This window comes from Mustela lutreola, chromosome 9 (assembly GCF_030435805.1).
Source record: "Mustela lutreola isolate mMusLut2 chromosome 9, mMusLut2.pri, whole genome shotgun sequence".
Lineage (NCBI taxonomy): Eukaryota > Metazoa > Chordata > Mammalia > Carnivora > Mustelidae > Mustela > Mustela lutreola.
In genome coordinates, this window is record NC_081298.1 from 11,683,519 (window position 1) to 11,699,179 (window position 15,661).

The 15,661-nt window shown below is 49.3% G+C and overlaps 1 protein-coding gene across 2 annotated transcripts in view; it reads right to left on the reverse strand.

The window, feature by feature from the left end:
- Nucleotides 1–15,661, reverse strand: part of DDX27 (DEAD-box helicase 27) — a 19,079-nt gene continuing 3,418 nt past the window's right edge. The window contains exons 3-21 of one of the 2 annotated variants that reach the window (XM_059132878.1): nucleotides 15,212–15,271; nucleotides 14,791–14,959; nucleotides 14,203–14,249; nucleotides 13,991–14,077; nucleotides 13,000–13,105; nucleotides 11,180–11,353; nucleotides 10,382–10,532; nucleotides 7,913–8,012; nucleotides 7,617–7,758; nucleotides 6,553–6,706; nucleotides 5,619–5,700; nucleotides 5,329–5,506; nucleotides 4,091–4,197; nucleotides 3,807–3,909; nucleotides 2,200–2,294; nucleotides 2,001–2,124; nucleotides 1,373–1,460; nucleotides 489–563; nucleotides 1–138 (exon numbers count right to left, since the gene is read on the reverse strand). In XM_059132878.1, coding sequence (XP_058988861.1) covers nucleotides 120–138; nucleotides 489–563; nucleotides 1,373–1,460; nucleotides 2,001–2,124; nucleotides 2,200–2,294; nucleotides 3,807–3,909; nucleotides 4,091–4,197; nucleotides 5,329–5,506; nucleotides 5,619–5,700; nucleotides 6,553–6,706; nucleotides 7,617–7,758; nucleotides 7,913–8,012; nucleotides 10,382–10,532; nucleotides 11,180–11,353; nucleotides 13,000–13,105; nucleotides 13,991–14,077; nucleotides 14,203–14,249; nucleotides 14,791–14,959; nucleotides 15,212–15,271 — 2,061 coding nt within the window. In that variant the 3' untranslated portion in view covers nucleotides 1–119. Of the gene's footprint in view, nucleotides 139–488; nucleotides 564–610; nucleotides 1,058–1,280; nucleotides 1,461–2,000; nucleotides 2,125–2,199; nucleotides 2,295–3,806; nucleotides 3,910–4,090; nucleotides 4,198–5,328; nucleotides 5,507–5,618; nucleotides 5,701–6,552; nucleotides 6,707–7,616; nucleotides 7,759–7,912; nucleotides 8,013–10,381; nucleotides 10,533–11,179; nucleotides 11,354–12,999; nucleotides 13,106–13,990; nucleotides 14,078–14,202; nucleotides 14,250–14,790; nucleotides 14,960–15,211; nucleotides 15,272–15,661 lie in introns of those variants that run through there. The other variant, XR_009344510.1, reaches the window with a different exon arrangement.

The window sequence follows — 15,661 nt, forward strand, 5'->3', positions numbered from 1 at the left end:
TTTAAATTTTTTTTTTTTTTTTTTTTTTTTTTTTTTAATAAATGGGGAGAAGAGACCAAACCAGGATGACTTTCCTCAAGGAAGGTAAGGGCTGCCCCACAAACTTCAGGCCAACACAGCTACTTCCTCCGCTTGTACCTACAAAGAAAATCCACAGAGTAAAGAAAGACCCAACTCTCAGGTGCCTGGGTGGCTCAGTGGGTTAAGCCGCTGCCTTCGGCTCGGGTCATGATCCCAGGTCCTGGGATCGAGTCCCGCATAGGTCTCTCTGCTCAGCAGGGAGCCTGCTTCCCTTCTTCTCTCTCTGCCTGCCTCTCTGTCTACTTGTGATCTCTCTCTGTCAAATGAATAAATAAAATCTTTAAAAAAAAAAAAAAAAAAAGACCAACTCTCAAAACCAGAAAGAGGAAGGAGGTGCTTTCCCAAGGGAGGTCCAATCCCGGACAGGCACAGCACAGCCTCCAGCCCTCCAAAATGGCAAACATTACCTGGATTTAGACTTGAAGTTTCCTCCTCGTCTCTGGTGGGGCAAGCCCAACTGTTTCCTTTCTTCAAAGGAGGGGCTGCAGGTAAGAAGATGAGATGCTGAAATGAAGCTGGACAGACAGACATGTCTCACTGTCGCCCCTACCCAGCTCCCACAGGAAGCAGCAGCAACACGGAGGCACCATTTTCAGGGTGTGAGGTTCTAAGCCTGGTGCTTCAACCCGACAATACGGGATTGTGGAAGTCAGGGCCCAGCTTTAAAGTGAGAGTGGAAGCTTCGTCTATCCCCAACTCAACCCCAGCCCAAGGGATACTAGGGGGGGCGGGGGGGGGCGGGGGGAGGCGGGGAGGGTAACACATTCCTAAGAGCAAACCAGGATCCTCTGCCTTTCTAGTTCTCCCGAGAGAAAGGTCTATTTCTGAACTAGAAATGTTCACCTCCAAGACAGGAGAGCCTTCATACTTTTCTCCTGTTCTCACCCTGGGATCCCGCGACGATCTTAGCTGGGGGTAGGGGACGGGTAGGGGTGGTTCAGACAGGAACCCTTAAAACTATATATTCTAGGGGCGCCTGGGTGGCTCAGTGGATTAAGCCGCTGCCTTCGGCTCAGGTCATGATCTCAGGGTCCTGGGATCGAGTCCTACATCGGGCTCTCTGCTCGGCGGGGAGCCTGCTTCCCTTCCTCTCTCTGCCTGCCTCTCTGTCTACTTGTGATCTCTCTCTGTCAAATAAATAAATAAAAATCTTTAAAAAAAAAAAAAAAAAAAAAAAAAACTATATATTCTAAAGCTACAAGTATATGGGAATTGGGGAGTGCAGGAGGAGGAAGAAGGGATACAGCTTTGCTCAAAATACAAAGAGCCCCATGGTGACTTAAAACCCTACCCAGCTCGATACTGTTTCAGGGCCTTCTTGCTCGTGTTGGTAAGTTCTTCATCAAATACAGATTTCTTCACCTGCTTGTGTTTCTTGGCTGTGCACAGGAAGAATGGGTTAGAATGGCCCTCTTTGGCCCAAGCTCCTAAATCCTATCCTTAAGCCCAGGTTAACAGTTCCGAGTTCAGTGGATGCTCCGGCCAGATGATTTACTGAAATGGCAACAAGACACACTGGATCCCAGCAGAAAACAGATGAGGAATTGAGAAGTGGCAGGCGAGACAAACCACTCCAAAGGATGGCTGCAGAGTCCCAAAGTGAAAAGAACCACTGAAATGTGAAACGAGCTGAAGACTGACTTCACTAATTTTTTCCCCTGACCTGCTTCTCTAAGGAGCAGGATATAAGGACTTAGGCTCAAGTCAGAAAGGCCTGGGTTCAGGTCCTAGCTCTCCCCACTGACCATGGGGTCACTTCACCACTTGGGAACACAAAAGTAACTGTACGTCCTGGTACACACATTACTCAGAAAAGATGGGCTCTTATTATCCCTCCAATTTTCTCCCTGACCAGAAGCACAAGTTTCAGGGAGAACGTTCCTACCAGCTCCTGTGGGCCCCCCTCCCCATCTGCCTACCAGGGCCTCTTGCTGGCTCCTCCTCAGGCATTGCTCGGGCCCTCTTGGCTCTGCGATTCCTCTTGGCCAGCCGCTCAGCAAACATCTGCGCCTTGAGGATTTCAAACTGGGACCTCTCCTCTGCCTAGAAAGAAGGACGTGATTACAGAACAGACCACGAAGGCTGACCATGCCCCCCGGCAGGCACCCCGCCGCTTACTGTCATCTCCCCCTTTTTCTTGGCATCCTTCATAAACTTCTTCCTCTTCTTCTTTCCTCTTAAGGCCAAGTCAAACTCCTGCAGAGCCTTGGCAACTAGGATGACGAGAGAATACGAGATTCCAGGTACCGTTTTACATCATTTTTTAAAAGCAGTACACATATTTTAAATTGGTACGTAAGAGTTCAAAATGAGAAACAGCCAGTCACATCCTCTGCTGGCGGTTACCTCTCCATCTCGCTACCGCGCTTGTTCCGCTCGCTCTCTCTTAATCCACTTGAGGCATGCGTCACCATGTTGTGAAAGATGGTATGGTTCATCCATACCCCCCCACCTTCCCGCCATATTGCTGGGACTATATTTAACCCAGAAATTTAACATGCCTGCACCCTAACTTTTTGTCCCATCAGATATAGGCAGTATTTCTTAAACTGCTGGTACAATCTCTTTGGAGGGTAACTTTGCATCCCTAACAAAATAATAAATGCACCTATCTTCCGGCCTATAATTTCACTTTTGGGAATTTATCTTGCAAATCAAATGCGCCTGCTTAATGGTGAAAGGGCATTTGTAGAGTTAACTCACTACACGGTTAGAATAGCAAAAGATTACAAACGATCTCAATGTCCCTCAAGAGGGGATTAATTAAATAACTTATAATCTACCCACATGATGGAAGACCAAGCAGCCATTAAAAAAAAAAAAAAAAAAAGGCAGGTATGTATGTGCTTGTATAAAATGTAAGCTATAAAACTAACCTGAAAAAAGGTGTAGAAAAATGTGTATCTGTGTGATAAAAAAGGAGGTTGAGGAGGGCAGGGAACACATACAAATCTCTTCCTGACCTATTTTTTAAAAAATTGTGGCAAAATAGATAAAACATAAAATTTGCCATTTTATCCATTCTTCCTCTTCTTTTTTTTTTTTTTTTTTAATATTTATTTATTTGAGAGAGAGGGAGAGCAGGGAGAGGGGCAGAGGGAGAGAGAGTCTTAAGCAGACTCTGCTGAGCATGGAGCCCTGTGCGGAGCTCGAACTTACAACCCTGAGGTCATGACCTGAGCTGAAACTGAAAGTTGGACACAACCTGACTGTGCCGCGCAAGCGCCCTTACCCATTCTTAAGTACACAATTCAGTGGCATTTATCATGTGCACAGTATTGCACAGCCATCACTGTGACCTGTTTCTGTGACTTTTTCATCACTACCAATACATCTGTAGCCACTCATGACTCCCTCCCCACAAGCCCTGGTAGTCGTTATTCTACTTTCTGCATCTCCGGATTTACTTCCTATGAGGAGGAGCCATAACTACCTGTCCTTCTGCGTCTGGATCACCTCACTTCGGTTCACCTTGCGACGTGCACCCACTCCATGACGGCTACACCGCACTCCATGGGATGGGCGCACATCCGTGTGACCGTTGGTCTGCCGACACACATAGGTCGCTTCTACCCCGTGGCTCCCATGACTAATGCTGCTGTGGACCCCAGCACACAGTGTGCCTCGGAGTCCCTGTTCTCAGTTCTTCGGGAACAGACCTAGCAGTGGCCTTGCTGAGTTCTAGAGTTCCATGGTCAGCTTTGTGAGGGAACTCTCCAACATACTTTTTTCCTTCTTCCTCTCTTCCTTGGTCTGGAACCAGCTCCTCTCAGGCTCGTGGTTCGGTGCCTCCTTCCCCTTCTCCAGGAGCCGCTTTGCTGTGTTGATCTGTGGAGACAGCACAAGGATGGCTGCCGTGACAGCGCCATCTGGTAAGATGTGACTCGGCAGCTGCAGGAGGGCACTCGTGTGGCTGACCCCGGGTTTCGGCCAGGCACGATGGACAGAGGCTGCCGCAGCCCGCTTCCCGCCCAGGCCCTGCGGGCCCCCACCCTGCAGGCAGCCCCACCTGGGCTTCCGACTGCTGGAGCTCTTTCTCCTCGGCCTCGAGCTGTAGAACTGCATACACGTCCTTCTCCATCTTCTCAATCTTGTCCCGGAATTTGAGGATGACATCTCAAGGGAGAGAACAACAAAAAATTTTAAATAAGCATAAATATTATGTAACTGATGCAAATAACATAGATGTGTATTTAGTGACAACAGAAAATTGGGGGGTTTTATGGGTGACTTCTCTGCTTCACAACAAGCCCCCGTCCAGTCCCCAAAGAGCCCGCTGCTCTTGGAATAAATTTCAAACTCCTACACGTGTCCCCTGCCTACCTCTCGGCGTTTCAATCTCTACCCTTGCTCCCCGTGCCCTGGGCCCTCTGGCTCTTCCTTCACTGACTCGCACATCATGTCTGCTCCTGCCTCTGAGGCTTTGCCCTGGTTTCCTCTGCTTGGCACACTGTCCGCAGACCACTCACGGCTGCCTCATTCTTACCTGGGACTCAGCTCAAATGCCATCTATTCAGAGGCCTTTCCTGAACAGCTTTCAAAAGCAGCATCTCTCCTCCTCTGTCATTCTGGATCACATCTACTCTCATTATTTATTGTTTTTTTTCCCCACAGAGTATCAGCTGTTTTGCTTCCTACTATATTCCTAATACCTAGGATAGAATAAACAGCACTGGGCACCCGGTAGTACTCAATTATTGCTAGCTGGTGGAATGAATTAAGTGAAAATGAAAAGAATGGAAGAAAAAAGACATGTATGAATGGAATAAAGGTCTCAAAGGATATGTGCCTAAATGTAACAGTGGTGAGCTCTTCCACAAGCAATTACCTTTTGGCTTTTATTTACTAATTTCTAATACGGAATATATATTATTTTTATAAATTGAAAAAAAGAATGCGACCCTACTGATGAGAAGGAAATGAATGAAAGACATCTAGAACAAGTAGGTGCTGACTGGGTTTTTGCCCCAAGAAGCCTTCTCTTCCCAAAGATTGGAAAATAACCTACGAGTGAGGCACTCGAGGCCTAAGTCTGTCATCGTTCCCTTTCACACAGAGAGAGACACCGAGGGGCAAGGGGAAACCAACCAGCACAAGGGCACTCGGCAAGGAAGTAGCAGGACTGGAGTTCAAATTCGGATCCTGACGACTACCACCTCTCACTCTGCTCTGGCTCTGTCCCAGAGTCTGATCTAGGACCTGCCCTGCCCACCCCAACCGCCCTGAGCTGCTACAGTGGTGCCTCACCTTGAGGAAGTATCCGTGCCTTCACGGGGGCCTTGGCGGCTTTTACAATCTCCTTCAACATCTTCCGCTCCTCTTCTCCCACCAGAGACACTGAGCGCCCAGCCCGACCAGCCCGCGCTGTTCGCCCTACCCGGTGGACATAATGCTTGATGGTATTGGGCATTGTGAAGTTAATTACCTGGAAAATAGGTCCAAGTCAGGTCAAAGTCAGACCTGGAGGTTGGAGAGAGACAGGACACAAGGAGGCAAAAAGACTCCCAGCAAAGGTTCAAGGAAGATGGACTGCTCACCGTTTTAACCCCCTCAATGTCAAGTCCACGGGCTGCTACATCTGTGGCCACAAGGATGTCAATCTGTTCGTCCTTAAAGCGCCTAGAAATAGCCACAAGCAGATGTTCACCTGGATACTCAACCCCAGAAAAGCTCCACAAGAGGCGGAGCCAGCAGAGAGAACACAAATCCTTTTGGATTCAAGCAGGAGAGTACAGATCGTCACAGTGATAATCTAAACGAGATCCTAAATGTCAGACCATCTGATACACCCACAACACCTTAAACATCTTGTAACGCAGAACAAACATAGGTTTGTACCACCTTAAGCCCCAATTCTTACAAATTTAAAAGTTCCGGTACCACAGAGCTAGACTGTAGGAAGGAGCATATGCACATGTCTCAGGCTTCAAAGCAGCCTTTCTTTAAAAAAATACCTTTCAGCTGCCTGTGATAAATGCAGATAAGTGAAGAATTCTAAAGGATCCCTCCAGGCCTACAGGCATGACTCCATTCTCCAAGAATTAAACAAAAACAAACACATGGAAAACAGGACATGGCAAAGTACTTGCTCAAGAAACGGAGGCTGGCTCTGGCTTTGATAACAAATCTCGTCCTAACAGACCCAGGTCTGGTCCACTGCTCTGGAAAAGCTACAGAGAACACGACATGTGCTGTTTCCCAAGTCGGAATTTCCTGCTGTGGCCCCACTCAGCAGCTCCAACACTCGAGCCCTGGGGCATCAGTGTCGGTTTCTGCGAGGGTGCAAGGAATTCTCCATGTTACCTAAGACATAACCCTACGGCAGCTGCACAAGTACCTTTACAGTGGGGGACCGGGCCATCTGCAACCCCTGCAAGCGCTCTAACATAACCTCTGGGTGGTGTTTCCCTCTCTCAGTGAGGAGAGCCCTCGCTGAAGGATGGGAGGGAGCCTCAGCCCCCCGAACTTTACCGGAGGGCCTCCAGCCGCTGCGTCTGTGATAGGTTGCCGTGGAGCTCGCCCACCTGCAGCCCCATGAGCCCCAGAAGGATGTGCATGCGGTGGGCCTGCTTCTTGGTCTGGGTGAAGAGCATCACGTGGTCAGTGAAGGTCCTTGTCAGCAGAGCTGGGGGGGCAGGAGGGAGAGCAGAGTGAGCCGGAAGCACCTGATACACATCCCCTCTGCGCCTGTTAAGTGGCTGCTTGGCTGGCAGCGGGGTAGACAGGCAAGATCCCTGCCTCATGAGGTTCACATTCCAGGGCATAGAAGAGAAGCCGATTCCCGGCTCCCAAGGGTGACAATGGGGGTGAGACAGTGAAGGGAAGATGGGGAGCCAGCTTTAAGGCTGGCCTCTCTAAACAGGTGATGTTAGGCTGAATGACAGGGCTGTCTCCTTCCTGAGATTTGTGGGGGGAGATTCCAGGCAGGACAAGGAGCAAATGTGACGGCCCCGAGGCGGGACAAGCTTGGTGGGTTTGAGAGAACGGAGGCAGGAGGGTATGGCTGGACGCCGAGGCTGAGCACTCCGGGCAGGCAGGGGTGGGGTCCCAGAGGGTAGTACAGCACTCAGGAGGGAGTGCGCACTGTGGTCTGCGAGCCACGGGAGACGCCCGACGGTTGTAAACAGGGAGGGAACATGAGTGAATGTTCACTTGTGGTGAACGCATCACTGCAGGGTGGAGAACGCATCCCCAAGGGACAAGACTGGGAGTAGGAGCCAAATCCAGGCCACTGCAATAATTCAGGCAAGAAAAGCAGCAGCTTGAACCAAGAGCCAGAGGCAGTTGTGAGGGAAATGGCTGGGTGTTCTATAGGCCCTAAGGAGGACCAGACAGTGGGAGGGAGGTGAGGTGACAGAAGACAGGGAGGAAGGATCCATGGCCAAAGGGGCAGAGCACACTAAGGGCAGGACCACACAAGGGGTCAGTGGAGCCCATCAGAGGAGGTGCCAGGCTACACCCAGATGCTTCAGTGTGCCCCCCCAGCAGACAAGGGAGTCCAGCTCCCCCTGCCCAGTTCCTCCCTGGGCTTTCACCTGCCACGATGGCTTCCCGGTCCCCTTCCCGATTCGGCCGGATCCGGATGAACTCCTGCCGCAGGAAGGGGGCCACATCCGTGTTGCTATTTACAAATATTCGGACAGGATTCTTCAAGGAAACAGAAGCCAGATCTTTTACCTGCCCAGCACAAACACAGGGATGCTCATTTGCCTGCCAGGAGGTGGGGTAGGTAGTAGGGGCGGAGGCAAGCCTTGCTTGCCTCAGTCAACCCCCTGCAGCCCAACCTGGGTCCCCTGCTTTCACCCCACCAAGCAGAATTCCTGGGGCCCACCTCGTCCGTCATGGTGGCCGAGAAGAGCATGGTCTGGCGGTGGTGGGAACACATCCGGATAATTTCCTTCATCTGTTCCTCAAAGTACTCATCCAGCATCCTGAAGAGCAGGGACAAGAAATCAAGAGGAAGGGACGAGCTCACATCTGTCCCAGCGATGGATAGAAAACATCAGCCAAGCTGATGTTCCAACGTTGTAACTGGTTTTATGTATTTACTTATGTATTTGTATTGTTGGTTTACCCTTTTACCAAGATTCATCAAGCACTAGCATCTGGCCACATCTGCTTTATCTTATTTTTTCTTTTTGCTGAAATATTCATAAATAAGTAGCAGACATCACTACACCTTACCCCATCTCGGCACACATTCCCTAAGAAAGGACCTTCGCCAATATGACCATCATGTCATTATCACACCCCAAACATTTGAGTGACCTGAAACAGTCCAAATTCAGATATCTTTAACTGTCCCAGAAATGTCATTTTATAGCTATCTTTTCATTTTTTTAAATCCAAGAAACCAAAGTTTCTATTTTACGCTGGTTATCCTGTTTCCTTAGTCTCCCTTAATCTACAGACGTCTCCTCAAGCTTCTTCACATTCTGTCTTTGTTCACTTCCCAGTGACTGGATTCGGTAACTCATCGCGCCAAGAATGTGCGGCTGTGCACTTCCCTCTCCACCGGGAGACACAGACCGTCCGTCTGTCCCAGTACCACTGAGGTGAGTTTGACCACATGACTGAAGTGGTATCGGCCAGTCCTCTTTGCTGTGAAGGACCCTTCCTCTCTGTGTAGGTAAAACTACTCAGTAGGGTCACTGACTCCGACTTGCTCAGCTGCCTTAGTCCTTCACAGTATTTCTTCCCCCAGTTCAGGCTCCAAGCAAGCATCACGGACCGCGTTCAGCGGTCGTGGTCCTTGATCTCCCTAACAGGAAACACCCACAGCCTTTCTTGGTCTTCCGAGACCTTAACACTTTTTTAAGACCACAGTTCCCTTCCCATTTAACACCTCAATCCCAGATCATGTTCCCTTTGCTCAGAAATATCTCCTTGACTTCCCTCGTGACTCAAGAACGGTTCATTTGCTCTGGGGGAATCAGTCAGTTATCCAACAAACCCTTACTGAGCATGGGCTAGATAGCAGACACAACCCTGGGCACAGAGCAGCAAGCAGCACAAAGCCAGCCCTTCACAAATGGGCCCCAGGGGACAGGAGGGTCACAAGCACCATACGGGCATTTGGGTGACAATGTAGGAGGTTGGGGGGGCATAGCACCTCAGAGAATGGAAAGCAGGAACTGTTGCAGACAGTAGCCAGCAAAGGCCCTTGGGGTATGTGACAACTGGAACAGAAACGAGAAGGTACAGGTCACTCTGAGCAGAGAAGACAGCAAGAGCAGAAGTCCCTCCGTGGGGCTGCGCTGACAGGACTTCCCCACGCGTTCTCCGTGGGTGGGCGACGAGGACACAAGCGCGAGGCGAAGAATTCTGGCCCAAACCACTGCGAGGACGGAGCTGCCACGCACGGAGATGGGCCTATGGGGTCAAAAGCCCAGACCTCTTTAGCTCGGAGATGCTTCAACTGGAGAGTAAACCTGAATGCGCTTTGGGCTTGTGGCCTCCTTCCCCTGCCCCCACTTTGATCACGAGTCCAGTTCACTGAGGTTCATTCTGTTTGGTCAAGAAGGAAAGGGTGAGCAGAGGGGACCCGTATGAGAGCAGAGGGAGCGAGGGAGGCCCCTCCCACAGTGACAGAGGCCGTCTGGTGAGTCCTCACCGTGCGCTGGCACTCTGCTGTGTTGCTCCTGGAATCCTCAACACCAGGAGTGGGGGGACTGTTCTTATGTCTCACTTACAAATGAGAAGAGATTTGTTCTAGAACCTAAGTAACAAGGGCACCTGCCTGGCTCAGCCGGTGGAGCATGCTACTCTTGATGCCAGGGCTGTGAGTTCGAGTCCCATGTTGAGTATGGGGATTAGTTAAAAAATCTCTAGGGGTGCCTGGATGGCTCAGTGGGGTAAAGCCTCTGTCTTCGGCTCAGGTCATGATCCCGGGCCGCATCGGGTTCTCTACTCAGTGGGGAGTCTGCTTCACCATCCCCCACCGCCTGCCTCTCTGCCTACTTGTGATATCTCTCTCTGTCAAATAAACAATATTGTTAAAAAATAATTAATTAATTACTTTTTAAAATCTCTTAAAAAAATCTAAATAATATTTTCAAATCTCAGGAAATGGCTGAGCCAGAATTTGATGTACCTTCCCTCTTAACCATCACATCCCAGAGAAAGAGAAAGCAGGGTAATCCAGACTAATGATGAACAGATGTCCAAATGTGAGTGGCGGAACTGGCGTCGCACACACAGCCTTAGCAAGATCCATGAAAACCAGTGCACAGGCAGGTTCTCTTGTGGGTGTGGCCCCCGGGACCCCGGAGCACTTGGGGCCCCACCGGTTCAGGTGTACCTGTCAGCCTCATCCAGGATGAGCACCTCAATACTGCTCAGGTGGAAGGAAGGGCAGTTGTGCAGGTGGTCGATGAGCCGGCCTGGGGTGGCGATGAGGATGTCAGGCGCCGCCCTCAGAGCTGCTTCCTGAGACTTCACGTCCAGGCCTCCTGCAGAGGACGAGCCACGCCGGGCGGCCGAGTCAGTCCGAGGTTCAACAGTACGGACCGGGCCCTGCCATGCCCCACCCAGATGCAGGGGAAACAGCTGAAAACAAGACTGACAAAGGCCCCGCCTGGATGGATTTTAGGAGACGTTGGGAGAGACAAATTATCTCAATACAATTGTGCTAAGTGTGAAAAAAGGTGAAGGCAAGAAGGCACTTCAGAGCAGAAGGATTCAAACACCCAAGGACTGACAGAAGCAGCTGCGGAAGCCAGTCATTTCTCCATCACCTTCGCCCTCCCGCTGCATAGCGAGGGTTCCATGAAGGTTGGAGAACGGCACCACAGAACAGCATCAGAAAGATTCTGCCCCAAGTGTTTGATTCTTTATTCATACAAAGCAGAAATTACGTCCTAAATGTGTTCAATACCAAGGTTTTTTTGCCCTGAATTTTGCAGTTTCATTTTTTTAAGGTTGGTTAAATGTCAGTGAAACCCTCTCCCCTCCCCCGAACTCTGTATTCTGAAAACACCTCATCCGGTTTTTCAAGCGGGTTTAATCATAGGAAGGCCTTCCTGGTACCCATCATCCTCCGACGGCGGGGCACACCCACCGCCGCCTCACGGGCTCTCAGGGGTCGCCGGACACTCACCCACGGCCAGGCAGGTGGTGATGCTGCAGAACTGAGCCAGCTGCTTGGTGACTGAGTGCACCTGGATGCCCAGCTCTCGGGTGGGAACCAGAATGAGCACGCGCGTGACAGGAGCCTGGCGGGGTTTGTAGATCAGCCGCTCCAAGACAGGCAGGGCAAAAGCAGCAGTCTTACCTGGAGGAGAAGGCAGCAGAACACAGAGACACGAGCTTCACTCCCTTCAAGGTTCAGATTTTCACCTGGGCCCAGAAGACCTACATATCCGCTCAAGGGAAAATAAAGCTATGTTTTCATAAAGCTTTTTTTCTGGTTTTAAGACTATAGGGTTCATGCAAAAAAATGCGAGAAATATAAGAAAATATAAAAATAATAAAAATCACCCACAGTTCAGCCAACCAAAGATAAACATTAACCTAATGGAATCTAGATTATCAATATTTTTCTTAATGGACAGAAATATAAAAATTGAAAACTTAATGTAGTAACATTATATATTCTGTTCAGTAATCCCCCCCCCTTTTTTTTAATAGATTTTACTTATTTATTTAACAGAGATCACAAGCTGGCAGAGAGGCAGGCAGAGAGAGGGTGGGGGAAGCAGGCTCCCCGCAGAGCAGAGAGCCCAACGTGGAGCTCGATTCCAGGACCCTGAGATCATGACCTGAGCCGAAGGCAGAGGCTTTAACCCACTGAGCCACCCAGGCACCCCAGTAATCCCTTTTCAAAAAAAGCATAACAGGGGCGCCTGGCTGGCTCAGGTGGTAGAGCATCCAGCTCTCGATCTTGGGGTTATGAGTTTGAGCTCCACGCTGGGTGTAGAGATCACTTAAAAAACAAAAACAAAAACCACATTTCCTGTTTCTTTAAATACTCTTTACGTTTAAATGGTTGTATAATATTCTTTCATGTGACTAGTTCTACTCTATAATTAACCGTACGGATATAAAACACCATGACGAAAGTCTGTTTCATAACATCTTTACTCCTACTGCAGCACCTGGGTGGCTCAGCTGGTTGGGCCTTTAACTCTTGATTTTAGATCCCATATGATCTCAGGGTCATGGGATAGAGCTTTGCATTGGTCTCCACTCTCAGAGGGCAGTCTCCTTAAGGATTCTGTCTCTCCCTTTCCCTCTCCCCTGCCCTGCTTAAATTTTTAAAAGTCTTTATGCTTATCATGGCAGCAACAAGAGATCATATCACAGAGATATCCTAAGAGGATAGTTACAGGTCACAGATTTCAGGGGATCTCATGAAGGCCACCTTTATTTATACATAATCCCCAGTCATAGGAGTAAAGATTTTATGAAAAGAATGTTAATCATAACATTGTATATTAGTGCAGTTTATTACAGGATAGACACAGTTATATAATAGGATACTATACAACCATTTTTAAAAAATAAAGAGTACTTAAAGAAATAGGAAAACATGGGACGCCTGGGTGGCTCAGTTGGTTGGACGACTGCCTTCGGCTCAGGTCATGATCCCGGAGTCCCGGGATCGAGTCCCATATCGGGCTCCCAGCTGCATGGGGAGTTTGCTTCTCCCTCTGACCTTCTCCTCGCTCGTGCTCTCTCTCACTGTCTCTCTCTCTCAAATAAATAAATAAAATCTTTAAAAAAAAAAAAGAAATAGGAAAACATATGTTGAGATTTAAGGGAAGTTAATACGATTATATGGTGTTATTGCATTATAATTTATGTTTGAGTATTTAGCAAAGTGGCCCTTGGGTAAATCAACCTAGACCCCTGCTGTAGATTGAATATCCTCCTCCTGCCTCCTCCTCTCCCTACCCCCCAAGTCACTGTCCTTTTTACCTGTCCCAGTGGCTGCACAGGCACAGATATCCTTCCCCAACAGACCCACAGGTATGCATGCCTTCTGGATTGGGGTGGGCTGCTTGAAGCCCATGGTTGTAATGGCCTACAGCAAAAGACGGGAACAGACAGGATGGGGAGGAGTCGTCTCAGCATGAAACAAACAAGGCACATTTCCACACAGGTGGTGATTGCTTCAGTCCCTCCCAGTCATTCATTCTACAAACATTCATCGAGTACCCACTCTGACTACTACGTGGGAGATCTGCCCGAGGCACTGAGATACAGCAGAAAACCAAAGAAATAAAGACTCTGCCCTTGGTAATCTTACAATCTGGTAGGAAAAAAAGACCAAACACCATCACATGCCATATGGAAAAACCACAGCAGTCAAGGGGTTTGGGAACAAGTATGATTTACAGGAGGGTCAGGGAAAGTCTCACTGAGCAGAGGATACAGAGTAGAACCCTGAAAGAGGTGAGGAGCACCACAACCAGATTACCGGAAAAACCTTCCAGGTAGAGGAACTGGTAAGTGCAAAGGCCCTGAGGAAGAAAATGCCTAACCTGTTTGAGGGCCAAGGAGGAGGCCAAGATGGCCAGAGCAGAATGAGTGCTAGGAGACATCACCAGAGGAGACCAGAAAGGGCAAGGCCTTATAGGTCAAGATGGAACTTTTTAAAAAAAGATTTTATTTATTTGACAGAGACACAGCAAGAGAGGGAACACAAGCAGGGGGAATGGGAGAGGGAGAAGCAGGCTTCCGGCTGAGCAGGGAGCCTGATGTGGGGCTCGATCCACAGGATCGAGGGATCATGACCTGAACCAAAGGCAGACGCTCAATGACTGAGCCACCCAGGCACCCCAAGATGGAACTTTTTGAGAGGGTTGCCTGGCAAGTGTGAATTTAGGGAGGCAGAGAGCCCAGTTTAGGGCAGAGCCTAGTTAAGGGGTGACTGCAATAATCCCATGGTAGCCAAGAGAAACCATACCTTCAGAAGAGGGCGGGAAAGGTTCATGTCCTGGAAAGAGAGGTTTTCATCATACTGAGAAGCATCTTCAAAAAATCCTCCTGTTTCCTACACCAGAGAGTCAAAAGACAGAACAAGAATTCAGCAAAACGTGCCCAAGGAAACTAACTGGCCTTAAAATCCTGTCAGGCTGCAAAGCTCAGCTGCACGCTGTTCTCCACGCTCATGCTCACCTGTCCCTTCTTCTTCTTCTTCTTCCGCTCCTTTACTTTGAGTGTATCTATGGAGAAAAGCAGAGCTGGCCATCAGCACTCGTACCTACTGAGCATTTACAGTCTGCTAGCCGCTGTCCTAAGTGCTTTCTGTGGACGCCTCACTGAAACCACACGACAGCCTGAGGGAACTGTCCTTAGCTTCGTTTGACAGTGAGGACACCGTGCGGCAAGCTCGCCAGAGACCAGGCTAACCCACTGCACTCTATGATCACGCCTGCACACTCGTTTCCGCCAGAAATATTTACGGAGCACCCACTGGGTGGCTGGGCCCATCTGAGGTGGGACGTAGGGGATCTATCACCCCCAATAAGTCTGACTCTTAGAGGTGCCAGCCCCTGTGTGGGGCTGGGAAGGAGGAAAAGGGAATGGTCTGTTGGCAAAGGACAACAACCCTAACAAAACCCCAAGAAAAAAGAGAAGCTAGAGTTGTCCAGCAGGGAGCTCTTAAATGTGACTGGGTAGAAGAACACAGAGAATCCTACGGAGGAAAGGCAGACCCTTCCCATGTCCTGTCCCCATTCCGGACAGGGCAGCCGGAGCGCCTGCCTGCTTTGGTGAGGATGTTCTCTTCAGCGGACGAGTAATCGGTCTCGGAGTCTTCCTCTTCTGGCCCGCCCTCGTCTTTCCTGTCAGGGTCTTCCTGCTCCTCTGGTTCTGGTTCCGAGCCTTCCTTTGCTTCTTTCTCCTCTGACTTCCCAGACTTGGCTTCTTTATCCTGCAGAATACATCACAGTAAAGTAAGGCGACCACGAACTGCAGGAAATCCAGAATTTCTGAAGAGTAATACCATGCCCTCCAGCCTGCGCGGAGCGCTCGGTGGACTCAGTGACTCTTACCGACAGACACACAGAGAAGCCCGTCTGCGCCGCCGCACTCCCAACTCTGGCTTAAAGGAAAATGGTGGGGTCGTGTGGGGAGGGCCAAGCTCAGGGCTTTACACAGAGAAGTACCTGCTTTGCTTTCTCACCTCTGTTTTCCTTTTCTTGCGAACTTTCTCAATCTTCTCATCTAATGTAGTGGCTGCCCTCTGCAATAAAGATTAGATGGATAAGAAGTATATACACGGGAAAGAGACAGAGCAAATCTTCTGTGAGGGTTGGGTCTCCAGTGTTAATATAGAAGGGGCCTGTCTGTCCTTGGACAGGTGCATCAATCTGCAGATTATCCACAACAACAACAGAACAACATAAATAAATAGTCAAGTGCAAAACATCTTTACCTGGAGCTAAGAAGAACATCCACATTTTAGAAGGTGTTTACCATTTAGAAGAAAAGAATTACCAAGAGATGTCCCATTTATATCTGAATGCTACTTAGAAAAACCTTTCCCCATGCCAATCAGACAGAATTTAGCCTGGCAATTAAATGCCAAAATCAAAGCAAACTCCAGTAACGCTGGATACTGCTCTAACTTTTA